General features: G+C 35.8%; 3 protein-coding genes across 4 annotated transcripts in view; 1 reads left to right on the top strand and 2 right to left on the bottom strand.

The window, feature by feature from the left end:
• The window catches only part of LOC139139971 (GATOR2 complex protein MIOS-like), a 31560-nt gene extending 31274 nt beyond the window's left edge, over positions 1-286 (bottom strand). Inside the window, exon 1 of one of the 2 annotated variants that reach the window (XR_011553919.1) lies at positions 37-286. The gene's annotated coding sequence lies outside the window, so the exon portion shown is untranslated. The remainder of the gene's footprint in view (positions 1-36) is intronic. The other variant, XM_070708946.1, reaches the window with a different exon arrangement.
• Positions 287-528: 242 nt separating this feature from the next.
• LOC139139951 (mitochondrial protein C2orf69 homolog) lies at positions 529-8057 on the top strand. Its single transcript, XM_070708918.1, has 2 exons — positions 529-857; positions 4356-8057. Exons 1-2 carry the CDS (start codon positions 618-620, stop codon positions 5130-5132), a joined length of 1017 nt encoding a protein of 338 aa, XP_070565019.1. The 5' UTR covers positions 529-617; the 3' UTR covers positions 5133-8057.
• LOC139139952 (transmembrane inner ear expressed protein-like) lies at positions 7084-12932 on the bottom strand. Its single transcript, XM_070708919.1, has 4 exons — positions 12735-12932; positions 12060-12198; positions 11462-11766; positions 7084-9940 (listed from the first exon to the last, which is right to left on the bottom strand). Exons 1-4 carry the CDS (start codon positions 12918-12920, stop codon positions 9800-9802), a joined length of 771 nt encoding a protein of 256 aa, XP_070565020.1. The 5' UTR covers positions 12921-12932; the 3' UTR covers positions 7084-9799.
• Positions 12933-14269: the final 1337 nt, after the last annotated feature.

The raw sequence follows: 14269 nt of genomic DNA, 5'->3' as shown, positions 1-14269 counted from the left end.
TCCCGTTTAGGAAAACATTAAACCAGTACGACTCACTTCGTTATACCACGTCTGTAAGTTACAGGTGAACACAGCGCCTACGTTGCCGATACCGATATCAACTTAAAGATACGAAGATGTTGGTGACGTCTGTAATGTCATGTGAAATGTTTGCATTTTTGGCCTTTCAGAGCTTTTCTAAGGCTTGTGACGGAGGCATACCACACCTGCTGCAGCCACACGTACTCCTTCGTCGCCCGTAGGACCTGTTTCGAAAACGAGGTTCATCAACACTGTGAATCACCTTTTTACGACAACCAGAAACGTAGATAATATAGACGAATCAATACTGTAAATCGACAAAGTCGACCATTTCGTCGAATAAAATAATTCTTTTTGAGATTAGAGATATTTTAGATGTTGATTTTAACGTTTAGGAATGCCAAATTCCCCATTACTCTTATTGTCGCAATTTCGACGTTCCACTTCCGCTTGCACGGCTGCACGCGTGACCTCACTCTGAAGGTCACTGCTCAACAGCTCAAGCTTACAACTGTGCACAGCAACTGCACAAGACTGGTGCCCGATCTGACTGTGAATGTGATCCCACCAGTACCACTGCAAATTAACATGGCACGATGAACAAGATTTTTATACCGATCATTTGCACATTTCGACTACTGGCACATTCTATGCACTCAACTACTATGGCAAGCTTGGACTCGGAGAGTAAAGGAAACTTCAAGGTTCCCGCTGGACGGCCAGCAGCGCACATTTTACCTAAAATCGAGGGCACTCGGGGTAAAGAAAACGAAATGGTCTTCTGTTGTGCGTCAGCGAGCACCCAGCACGTGCTATATTTCCCTGGTGACGTACAGGTAGATATACACAGTAATTTATTTCAGATTGAACGTTATTGTTTCAGTCGCAAAGTCGTGCTATTCGTGTTCTCCGCCCTCGATCCTGGAACAGGCGGAACCGCCCCTCCATCATTAGGGAGCCTTCAGTAATTACAGGGGGGGGGGGTGGGCGGGGGAATTGGGGGAGGGTCACTTTTTAGAAAACAGTTCAAGGGGGAGGGTCACTTTTTATAAACCTATCTTGGGGGGAGGGTCACTTTTGACAGAAGCTGATATTATGGCCAAAACTTTGATTGTCCTGTGATATTTCCTGAATAGGAAATCACCAACAAAATACGCACACACGTATAGACCGCCATGCATAGTAATTGACATTTGGTGAGATTCCAAAATCAAATTTCTTACACAAACATAGACTTGTAACCACTCTAGTCTAATCAAGAACAATAATCTTAATAATCAAGCATACATAAATGTACAGATTTATCTAATTTTGTACTGAAAAAAAATTATTCATAGTTTCATCATAGACCCCTATGCATAGTGAATCGACATTTTGGTGAAATTCCAAAATCAAATTTCTTGCACAACCATGGACTTGTAACCATTCTAGTCTTATCAAGAACAATAATGTGAATAATCAAGCATGCATAAATGCACAGATTTATCTAATTTTGTACTGAAAAAAAATTATTCATAGTTTCGTCATAGACCCCAATGCATAGTGAATCGACATTTTGGTGAAATTCCAAATCAAATTTCTTGCACAACCATGGACTTGTAACCATTCTAGTCTTATCAAGAACAATAATCTGAATAATCAAGCATACATAAATGCACAGATTTATCTAATTTTGTACTGAAAAAAAATTATTCATAGTTTCGTCATATACCCCAATGCATAGTGAATCGACATTTTGGTGAAATTCCAAAATCAAATTTCTTGCACAACCATGGACTTGTAACCTTCTAGTCTTATCAAGAAAATTAATATCAATAATCAAGAGTACAGAAATGCAAAGATTTACCTATTTTTGTATTGGAAAAAACTATTCATAATTTCATCATAAACACCATGTATAGTGAATCGACTTTTTAGATGAAATTCAGAAATCAATTTCTTGTACACAAATGTTCATTTTACTTCCCTATTCAAGCAAAGTACATTTAAATACATTATCAAACATGTATAAAATACAGATATAGCATGTTTTGTGGGGGCAAATTGTCAATAATTTGCCTGATAGACTCCATGTATTATGATTTGATATTTTTGGATGAAGCACTAAATCAGCTACATCTTGCCTTCTTATAGTTGCACAAAATATGGTGACCCTCCCTAAACTGTATGAAATACCATATCTCTTGAAAAATTCTTGCGTGATAAATTGCGACTGTCCCTCCAAAAACACCAGCTCTCCCCTCTGTAATTTGTCCCTAACATAACAATTGAACCAATTGTTATGTAAATTAGCTGATTCTGTTTTATTTATTCCCGGGGAGAATTCCGCAGTGGTGGGGGGGGGGGAGGGTCAAGTTTTAGAATGTCGGACAAGGGGGAGGGTCACATTTTAGACAGGAGGATTGGGGGGAGGGTCACATTTTACGGTACAGGTGTTCGCGAAATTCCCCCGGCCACCCCCCCTGTAATTACTGAAGGCTCCCTTAGGGCTGTGTGTTACCGGCCACGCCTCCCACCACATCCTGACGCGTAGCGGTACAGCCCTGCCCATGAAACCCAACTCCAACCGCAGCTGGAGGTCGGAAGTGCAGCTGCGGTTGGATCTGCACGCCCAGCCTTGTGATAGACACTATACTGTGAATGTGATACGTGTTTATTTATATTTCGCTGTTAATGAAATATGTATTAATTTCTGGTAAATAACCCCATTTTGGTCAGCAAAATCAAATGTTAGGATACCACATTCATCTATCATCTACAATGAGCATGTGATTGTAAATGTCAAGTTCTTAGTTTTTCAGTCAGAAGAATATAAGTATACCAACTTGGAAATAAAATACCCAATATCAAATGGTTTTGACTGGCACAGGTGTTGTGCTGACCAAATTTCGATGGATGAGAAGCTTCAATGGAAAGTGAAAAATATTTTAAAGTTTGTTGTGATCAACACAGTTCACTAACAAATACGAAGTGCACCATAGTTGAGACTTTGTCCAACTACAGCATCTAGTACAGTAGTCACTTAGTTGCAGGTTGACATAAGGTAAAGAATGCATGTACTGACATGATGTTCAAATTTTTCAAATTGATGGCATCCTGTCATTGATAGCCAGCTACAGAAAGGACAAGTTCACAAGTTGTATCCCTCTTCATGGATGAGGAAATTTAAATGGGAAACAGCTAATTGAAATTATTGAATTAGTTACGTAAGTTTTAGGCTTAAAAATGTACACACTGACAGATATACAAATTAATATAGCATTTTCTCAGACAATACTTCAATAAATTGATACTATAGATGGATGTTTACAGTTGGAAAATGAAGAATATAGTGTATACAGCTTATAACTTGTCACTTTGTTTCACTTATGCTTTGCTGATGAGGTACACTATTCTTCAGGCTGATAATGAACTTGATTACCATAACAATCCAAATGCTTCTTTGTAGAAATAGTGGAATAACAATAATGTGTTACATCATTTCATTTTTTTTATATTTTATATGTTACATCATTTCATTGCAGTTGCCTGTATATACAGAGTTAGAGCCCAACCACCTGTTAGTCAGACCACTGGACTATAGTCTGAGATTGCTGATCAGTTTACTTAACAGATGAAGGGCAGACCTTTCTTCAATAATATAAAACCAAAAGCGTGAGCCTCAAAATATGATGACATTATCCACATATTGGCTGGCCATATTTGAGGAACAGCATGTTTGTTTCCCCAGGGGAGTGTGGATCATAGAGCTATACACTCCCCTCCTCAACAGCCTCGTTTCCCCAAGGCTGAAGGGTAAACAAACTGTTTTTGTTTCAACTCACAGTCCCTTGGGGAAACAAGGGTTTACTTTTCCCTAATGCAGCTGAATGTAACACACTTGATTTATCTTCCTTACGGAATAATCAAGAAATTTCTCCACTATCCCTTGTCTCGGCTGCAGATGACACTGCCTTCTTTGTGATCATTTTTAGAAAGTGCTCACATGGATAAGATTGTGCTGCCAACCATACTTGGTTTAGTAGAATACCATAACATTTGATTGATAAATAAATGTATCAGCGCCAAAATGACACATCCGACATGACTGTAATAATTACCATAAACATGACAGAGGTAGTGAATGAGGTGTTGTAATTTGTACTGTTGCAGTGACAGAGGTTTGACAATTTGCCAATGGATACAAATCATTTCATTGTAGATTTAAATGACTAGATTATGGACTCATCAAGACTTGACCACTTGTTGATTATGCTGAAAGTGTAGCTGCTAGACCTACAAGTTGTAATATTATTTCATCACATTTCAAAATTTTTGTCTCTCATGTCTAACAGGACTATGCAGAGTTAATGGAGCAAGACAGCCACACCAGGAAATGGAGCAAATGGAATCTGGAAGACACTGCTATACTCTTGAGTAAACGATTCCCAAACAGCTATATCTGGGTCATCAGGCCAGCTAGGAAGTTTGCTGGTGGTTTCAACTGTTTTGACAATTTTGTTGAGGGTGATACCATCGGAACTCCAGTATATTCCAAAAACCTCACTGCGATATCGCATCTGAAAGCCTTACTCTACAATGCTGTCAAATATGTCAATCAGGAACTGCAAACAACTGATGGTGATTTTGCAAAGAGATATTCCAGATTTATGAATCAGAAAAAAGAAGATGATCTTGAATGCGAGGAGAAATCGTCTGCACCTGTAGTTGATGCTCAGCTACCAGTTGTTATTGCTGGTTTCAGTAAAGGATGCATCGTCATGAATCAAATGCTTCATGAACTGCAGAACGCGAGGCAGGACGAGGGTGCTGCAGAGTTCCTTCAGCAGTGGAAAGCCTTGTATTGGCTGGATGGTGGACACAGCGGAACAAAGGACACATGGATAACTGATGTTGACGTCTTGAGAGACCTGACTGACTTACAAATAGACATTCAGGTTCATATGACTCCATACCAGAGTAGAAACCCACAGAAACCATGGACTGGAAAGGAGGCAAAAATATTTATGGATACGTTGCAAGGACTTGGTGCTAAAATAATATTTAAAAACCATTTTGAGGAAAGAGGGCCCTCACTTAAGTACCATTTTGGTATTCTTGAAATGTTTTAGACATAAGTGTGATAATTTTGTAATTCCCGTCTGACCTATTGATCTGTACCAGTACATGCAATTAAGTACAGCAGAAATATGCATCATGAGCATTTTAACACCATGTTCTATGGTTGGAAGTTGTTTTGGATGATATTTATCAAACTAGAATAATCATTGTAATAGAATACAATTATGCTACATGTTGCCTTTAGTACTTTGATCACTAGTGGTGCTCAAGGGTGTCGATGAATGGACTCTTACACCTTGTACTCTACTGTTATGGTTTTTGTCTCCTCTAGGTAGACCATACTCTGATACTCTCATTGGCAGGAGATACTGATTAACATAATGCAGTGCGATAACTCATAAGATGGTTGGTTGTAGGGACTAGAAACTTGAATGTTGTATTATTCCTTTAATAAGTTTCCCTTTTCAGATGTCCCTAATTTTTACCACCAAAATGTGAAAACAAAGGACACCTAGACTTGGGTAGTTACATATATGCTCGTCATAATGTCAGACTTTAAGAGTCCTGACCCTAGGATACTAACCTCACCATCACACCCATTTGAGATGGGAGTGGAATGGTCAAGTGATGGATTCTCCAGTCTGGGTTCTGATAATCCTCCATCTAAAACTATTACAGTCATTATCTCACACTTTCCAGGGGATAGTTATATTAACATCTTGAACATCTTAACTTTGAGTGTATTTTGAAATTTAACCAAATAACTGAAATTTTAAGATCTTTTGTGAGACGTTGTGAAAGTACTATTTCAAATAATGCAAGAGATTGAAGAGTTCTTTTTTGCATATTTTATCATCGTGCCATATCTCGGTACCAGTATGAATTTACATATGTTGCTAAATCTGTTAATTTTTTCTCTTGGAATTCAGATATGAATTTGTAATGTATGTTTCCAAGTTGATACTAAATAGCAAATCAATGATTTTGTTTTTCCCCCTGGGGATCACTTTAGATAGCAGACTGTGGGTGATGGTCTAAACAATAGGATAGGATAGGAGTGTGCTGTGGTGAATTTTTGACAGATTGGAAATGCAGTAACTGTGACACAGACTGTATTGAAAAGATTCAACATGAGATTTTGATCGGAGGGGTATGCAAAGCTGGTTGATGACTTGAATTACAACCTCAGCCAGACAAATTACTGTCAAGTTAAACAAGTACATGTAGTTATAATATAGAAATAACGGGCGACGCGCTGACCATTAACGTTTATTTGTGGGCAAGGGCGAGAGGAAAGCCAAAAATTAACGGGCGAGGCTTGCCGAGCCCGTTAATTTGGCTTTCCTCTCGCCTGCGCCCATAAATAAACGTTAATGGTCAGCGCGGAGTCTGTTATTTCCATTATAATATCAACGAACCCCGAAAAACTGTCAAAATTTATGAAAATTTCCAGTGCGAACGACAACGGGGCCCCAGAACCTGTCAGTGAGTAGTGTGCAAACTGCAAAAATTTGCAAATCTGAATTTTTTTGAAAAAAAAGCGTCTAAACTTGGCTGACAAATGCTCCGTTTTACTTTGTGGTTGATTATGAATTTTGTACAAATCACAGTTTTCGTTTTAGTTGTACAGTTACTGTGTTTGCGATATTATTCATATTCATGGGCATGAAAACGAACCATTACTGTGTATTTGTGGGCAGTCACGTGGTTCAGCTCGACCAATTAAAAGGCGATTGACAGGGCATGGTGATATAATATGGCTGTTTGCTCCCTGAGATGATCATAACAATTGTTATATTTAAAAATCCTATGTCGTGAACTTATTCGACATGAATGCAACTGTTGCATTCTGGACAGCCATTCAGAAGGCCTGTTACTTCTAAATTGACAATCACAAGCAACAAAACGCAACTGACCATTATGTCATAAGTATTGAGGTGGGGGGGGGGGCATCTTGCTGGAGTGAAATTATTTGAAATCAAAGCAATACCAATATTGATATTTACATTAAAGGACATTCATTTATTGCTGATGCAGTGTGAAGGATGAAAAAATTATGATCAGAGCTGTTGAAGCCTTGGTATATCCACAAAGATGTGTACAAAACTTTTTGGCATTAGTCATTTCATTCTGAAATAACAACATTGTTGTGAACCTTTCATCAATATAATTCTAACATACTAACAATAAAGATACTTGTAAACAAACAAAATGGTATGTTATAGACATCCTTAATAATTACACTGAAACTTGTAAGATTCTCTTTTCAATGTTTGCTAATACTTGCAAGGGTAGCCAGGCAACGTGTTGCGATGGACTGAAACAAAATGGTAAATACATTGAACTTAAGAAATATAAGCCATTCAGACGCCACAATGATGTTTTTAAATTTAGTGGAATGTTTTTGAAATGTTCAATTTGCTGATTCTATGGCATAGTAATACTACAACATTGGCTTGTACACGTATTCATTGCTCTGGGAAGTTGCAAGATATTTCTGAACATCAAAATCTGAACTCTTTATCAGTAATAGTAATGCAACACGGACATATCGCACACTGATGTTCTGGTATAACAGCCAAGCAGTTAGGGGTGTTGTTGTTTTTCTCGTGTAAATTCCCAATCAGTATTTCTAAGCACAAAGTACATGTACATGAGTGCTGGCTCCCATATGGCCCAGCAAGCCTTGGAGCTAAAGTGCAGGACTGAAAAAGGAAATACTAATTCTGCCCTGCAATACTGTCAGGTTATCCAGTTGAATGGTAAAACATCCTCCAATGCTTCCAAAGTGTTTTGGAACCTTGGTGTACAATGTATTACAGCATTGGCTCTACTGATTTTCCACATTTGCTGCCAATTTTGAAACCCAAATAAGCAATTCACAATTTAAATTATGCTAATAAATGGAATGATAAAGTATTTATCCAATAAATCTGTGTAATTTTGTTGATATTCATGTTTCATAATTGATATAACGCTACAAAACTTAAATAAAAGACATTCTGTCAAATAATGAAAACTGTGTAAATCATTTATACCTACTTTCTCATTGTACAGGATATCTCCAGAAACGAGTTTTGCATGTTTATTTCAAGGGTGTAAGCATACTTAGGTATGTCAAAGTGGACTGTGTTCAAAAGTAAGATACAGTGAACGGTATTAAGTAAACTCCATCAAACATCATCGTTATACCAGCAAGTACGTTAAGAAGAGTGTACAAGACACTTGATATACAAAGAACCAAACATCTTGGAATATCAAAAGTCATAATTTTTATCAAATAATCAGACAACATGATTATTTAACCATACAAACCGTCACATAGTAGATCATGAGTATAGCATAGATGTCCATATATGAATAGTCTTTATCTGTTCCATGATCAATATCTTTAAATTGCTTTCTTTATAAAAATCAAGCATTCAAAATGTTAATATTGAGAAAATTTTGCAACAACTGGCCTAAAGCTGGTTTCAAAATGAATAAATAGTCATTGCTTATAAGTACAGCTTTATATCATAAAATATAAAATGATATAAATAACAGGTTTTCATGATGACTTTTTATCTCAAACACAGTAACACAGTCATAATGTGGTAGAATACAAAGACACCAAGCAGACATTTAATAAGATAACATTGTCTAACACCAAACAAAAAAGTTATGTAGTAACATGAGTTTGCTGTGAAAATGTTGTCATCTACCTAAACATTGCAGTCAGCTATATATGTGCAAGTTCTATTTTTTAATGTATAATAACCCTAAAGGCAGCTACTCAGTACAGGATATAAGGTTGGAAAAAATACCATAGACCTCAAAGGGTCTATGGTTCCACTATATGAGACATATGGTGACAGTGTGACTGTATTTCAGAGGTTTCCTGCAGGATCAGACATAAAAGAAAGAATTTACATTCTTGATGCATAAGTGCGCTGAATAAGTTTCTATCAAACTGTCTAGTTGAAACAAGCCACCCACTCATAAAGCTTGTCACATCTCCAGAAAATATATCGCTAAAAATTTATGAAAATAGCTCTTCTAGTGCAAGAATAATAGGAATTTTGATTCCAAGATGATGTATTAATAAAGATAATTTTCGATTTATGTATTCTCTGTATGCCATATTGTAGAAATGCTACAAATAAAGTAGTTATAAATGTCATGTAAAGATCCCAAAGTACAATCTATGATGTTTCATATCAACTGATGAGGTACTGTGTACAGCACAAAGACTGTTCTGAATCATTTTGCCATCATAAAGAAATTTTTGATGGTTTGCGCAGACAAAAAATCAAGGTGTCAGATCTTTATGTAACCGTTATATTTTTCTGTAGTTTTATCATGCTGCTCGGGTTGGAAAAAATAACAAAGAATTGTGCAAAAGGGCAGAGGACATTTTTTTCTGCATTATAAGCGAAGTCTTTTAAGCCGCAAGTACCATTTAATTTCATTTCATAGTTCTAAAGTACTTTTCATTGAATAAAATTCATAAAGAATGAAATGTTGTGTATAAAAAGATACAAAACTGACATTTTACCAAAATTTAAATGAATTAGCCATGTTTTTGAAATATGATCAGTGAAAGTTTTTAAGTTTTAAAGCCTTGTGAAGTACAATATCATAATCTGAAGATAACTGGAGAAGAAAATACACAAACACATACCAACAAACAATCCTGACACAGAAGGGTTCAGAGGTCACATACTTGTCAGACTTTTTACAAGTTTGACAAGGTGTACTGCCTTGATGATTGGCCCGGAGTGTTCATGTGACCCCCGAATGGTTCTTCAATCAGTTTGGGGTTTGATGTCAATGCCGGGTCACTGCTTACTGGGTTATGGATAATTGGACCAGCCTCCTGTGTGCACAGAAACATCAAACATCAGTACGTATATTTTTAAAGGGGAGAAACATATTTTTTATTAATACCGGTAGTAGATTTTTTATTTGCACTGCAATATTTCCACTGATGGGTGTGGTATTTAGAAATGTAGAAAAACAAAGGGATTTTAAAAAACTTACATATAAGTTTTACATACATTGAAATTACAGTACTTTGACATGGAAATGAAGTACATGATTTGAGGAAGAAAATTGGGATCACAAACATCTTCAAAGAGGATGACTTTTCATTGAAAAATATGAAAATAAGAATTTCACTCAAATGCATGAACAGATGAAGGCTAGCTGTGCTTCTCAGTGAAACATCTGTCATTTCAAGGGCATGTACTGTATGTGTGCTGTGTTCAGGGCAAATGGTCTGAGAAACAAAAGCTTGGCTCATATTTCCCACTTTGAATGGTTTTGCTGTCAGAAAAATAAAATGTAAATTGAAAATTGCAGAAATCACACCGGTTTTTACACTGCAGGTACAAGTAACAGAGAATTTTTTTTAGAATTACCTCTTGAATTCTTTCTGGTTCTTATTAAAATAAATTACAGCTAAAATCGTGATAGCAAAATAAAGTGTGCAAATTTGAATTTTTAAATTTTGTTGTAAGCTATAATGGATGCAGTCTTTCAGATTTTGATTTCCCAATGTCTGCACAAATTTTCATTTTCTAAATTTGACATTCCGCTATATCCATGTTTTTAATTCTCTGTTAATTATAAGCAAACATTTGCAGAACTATGTCTCTTTAATACTACAGACAATTTTCATTACATTACCTCATAAGACAATAAAAGAATGTCTGACATTAACTGAATATTGCTATGGCAACCCCACAGATAATGGAATGTTGAAGAAATGGTTGCTGGGTATAACATTAAAGCTAAATATATTTCACCAAATGGTACTTTTGTCTGTTGACTGTTGAAATGGATAAAATATTTGTAAAACTCGGAGACCACACCTTGTTTAAGTACAGTATTTACAATAACCTTTGTGTCAATGTGAGTTTCTGTATAATTGTTTTGTTGGTCATTATTTTTATTACATATTCTCATCTATACAGTTCATTGAAAAATTATTATAAAATGTTATGTTTAAATATTGAAAATGGCAGAAATATATATGATATGGCATGTATTCTTTTGAGACTGGTAGTATTTTATATATCTACAATTTTTTAAGTTTGGATGGACAATTCACAAAAGAGAATAAGTCAAAATTCACAGTTAACACTTTCACCCGGAAATATAATGCGGCATTGATTAACCAGGTAAAAGTCTTGCACACCTTTATATATTAATTTTGACGCTTGGTTTTTTTATACAATGATAGATATCATGATTAAAATAGTGATTTTACCGGCAAAAATTTATGGGCGAGCAATGAATTAATGTCATCAGTAAGATTTTCACCAACGCTTCAATATATTCATACCAAGGTAACTTTAAAATTTTGACTGAAAATATTGATCAAATTTCATCATACCTCCATTTGATTGGCATCTTGCTTCTGTTTTGAATGTCCAAGTTTCTTCAGCAGGTTACCTTTTTTCTTTCCCCTCTTTTCCTTCTTTGGCGTCCTGGTCACTCTCTTTTCCTTCTTTGGGGTCACTTGTCTGACCTCTTGGAGGACCTCAGCTGTCTCTGGGGGAGGGGGTGGCAGATCTCTTACATAGACGGTGTTCATGTCATCAGCGTACTTTTCCACGACTATTTTCTTCTTGTAGCGAGCTTCGATTTCTTTTTTTGTTCTAGGAATCCGTATGTCACAGAAACAGCAGGCAAGTATGACTGTTGATAGACAATGGAAAGCCATAGTGAGAATATTTTCAGCAGGGAACCAGAAAGTACGTTAGTTAAAAAAATGTAACATGAAATTATTATTGCAATGAAATTAATCAATGAAAAATTAAATACATAAAGGTAAATAAATAAACATTTATATATTAAAATGTTAAATGGAGATGCATGCAATTTTCAAAATTTAAAATTCAACTTTTCTATTTAAACAGTTGGAAAAATTATGCTGAAAATGAATTTGCTGTCAAAATATTTGATATTCCAATAAAAAAATACAGACTTACTGATGCCAGTTATTCCAGCAAGAAACATGCCAGCTACCTGCCAGAGTCTCAAGCCCCAGACATCGATCTCTGTGAATTTGACAGTGGCTTCTGTTGTGCCAAGTTCTTCATCGCCAGGGTCGCCATCACTAGTGCTTTGCTATAGACAGACACAAAGAGAAATGCATGACGAATTAATGAGTTTTATCCATCAATGGGAATTCTACATGCTGTGATGTTTAAAGTTGTTATGAAAAAAATTTGAATTCCATTAGTGAGAAATAATGCGTCAATTGTAATGCAATTATTCAGCTTAAATTTTTTTCGTATTAATTTTAAAGCCTTTGCGCAGTGTTGATCTTTGTTATGGAAACAAAGGAACTGTGAAGGACTCAGCCAACATCCGTATTTTATATTTCATCAACGCTGTCAACCCTGCTGGTATATCCAATTATGATAGCTGTGTGTATATTGGATTTGAAGTAGGCCATCATTGTTCTTTTCATAACACACAAAGAGACTGACAAATCAACCGTCACGCGGGAACTTACTCTTTTGTTGTCTGCGTGGTTGCACACCGAAAAATGTCCACAAAGGATCGATATTTCTGACAAAATTTGCTGTAAAGGATACATTCTACACTGAACAAGAATTAAACCGTATTAAACAATTATCATAATTTTTGTCTTCACTTACCTGGTTTTGAGCTGCAGCAACGTGAATTTGACAAAAACACAGCAATATTATGAACACTTTCACTGTTATACCATCAGCCATGATGATAGAAATGAGGCACCCTAAGCTGATCAATATTTTTGAATGAGTATGCACAGGAAAGTTAGTGACAATTGAATATATGAGTATTACAATAGGCAGTGACATACACGTTTTGCCAGGTGAAATTGTATATACAATCCATACAGCATATAATACCTTGTTAGATTTTATATACACATTGTCCTTTGTTATTAATTGATGAAATATCTGGTAACTACATCTGATTTTCATATTTTAAATGATCATTGATAAGCTTTGATATGTTATCGACGGTTTTACAAATGAAAATTACACTTCAGATTTCAAATTTAAACCCCTAAACTAACCGCTCCGCTACATGACGGAAATCAATACACTCAGTGTACATTTAAAACAAACAATAGGAGAGGTTGCGGTCTTTTTACAAGGCCAGTTTAATTTTGGATGATTTCTTTAACTACATTTGTATTTTTGTCTTGTATGGCGATTGCATGTTCTTGTTCTACCCCCCAAAGTATATTGAAGCACTAACTACATAGCTTGTCAACACAACATAGGTGCAAAATGCACTATTACTGTTAACGTTTGATCTCTACTCTGGACCAGAATTCACTTGTCAACAATAACAATGTATTATCTACACATGTACTGGCTGAGTTGTAAAGCTGAATACTGTATATCTAAACATTGTTTAGATATACAGTATTCAGCTTTACAACTCAGCCGGCCTGTACATGTGTAGATAATACATTGTCATTGTTGACAAGTGAATTCTGGTCCATACTAGAATTCAAATGTTAACAGTAAATATTCCCCAAAGCATGTCATGCTTTGGGGAATAGAACAAGAAACTGTAGCTGATATTGAAAAAAAGGAATTGTACAAAAATCATTAAAAGTTAAGGTATACAGTCACCTGTAATCTAAATATGCCCATATATGGTCAAAGGGGTGTTCCTTGGTATTCAAAATGCCCATGTGAGGGTGCTGTTTTTAAAACGCAGCCACCCGCTTCAAGTCTGTGATTGGTTAGATTTTCTCTTTCCATGGTAATTGTGGCAAAATTGGAACAGGTGACAGTATACCTTTAAACATTACTGGCTCCTTTGCAAAATTTTAATTTTTTAAAATTGACATGCATCTGAATTTTCATGGACTCTTTGCCAATAATGCTATTCAAAATGGAAACACAAATTCCATTTAGAGTAACTTGCAGAAAGCTAGTTTACAGGCAGCTAATTATTGTAAAATATTATGATATTCATTGGTAAACATATTAAATCTAAAGGTTAGCACCAAGCAGCTGAAACACTTCAGTCATAAACCTGTGATGCTATCCTATATTAAAATATAGAGTGTATTGGTCTAATAAGGTACTGTTAAATGTGATGTGAGTGTCAATGGCATCTAGTAGGCTGCTGAGAGTTTTCAGCCATTTCTTTGTGACTATCTATCACCACACAATATTATTTTATC

The sequence above is a fragment of the Ptychodera flava genome, chromosome 9 (genome assembly GCF_041260155.1).
Source record: "Ptychodera flava strain L36383 chromosome 9, AS_Pfla_20210202, whole genome shotgun sequence".
NCBI lineage: Eukaryota > Metazoa > Hemichordata > Enteropneusta > Ptychoderidae > Ptychodera > Ptychodera flava.
Note: the sequence above shows the minus strand (reverse complement) of the source record. Positions and strands in the feature narration are given on the sequence as shown.

Coding starts and splice junctions, on each gene's coding strand:
- LOC139139951 (XM_070708918.1), top strand. CDS start 618: ATGAACAAGATTTTTATACCGATCATTTGCACATTTCGACTACTGGCA. Junction 858..4,355: donor ATTTCCCTGGTGACGTACAG/GTAGATATACAC, acceptor CATGTCTAACAG/GACTATGCAGAGTTAATGGA.
- LOC139139952 (XM_070708919.1), bottom strand. CDS start 12,920: ATGTCACTGCCTATTGTAATACTCATATATTCAATTGTCACTAACTTT. Junction 12,199..12,734: donor TTGCTGCAGCTCAAAACCAG/GTAAGTGAAGAC, acceptor GTCTGTCTATAG/CAAAGCACTAGTGATGGCGA. Junction 11,767..12,059: donor TGCTGGAATAACTGGCATCA/GTAAGTCTGTAT, acceptor GTCTATCAACAG/TCATACTTGCCTGCTGTTTC.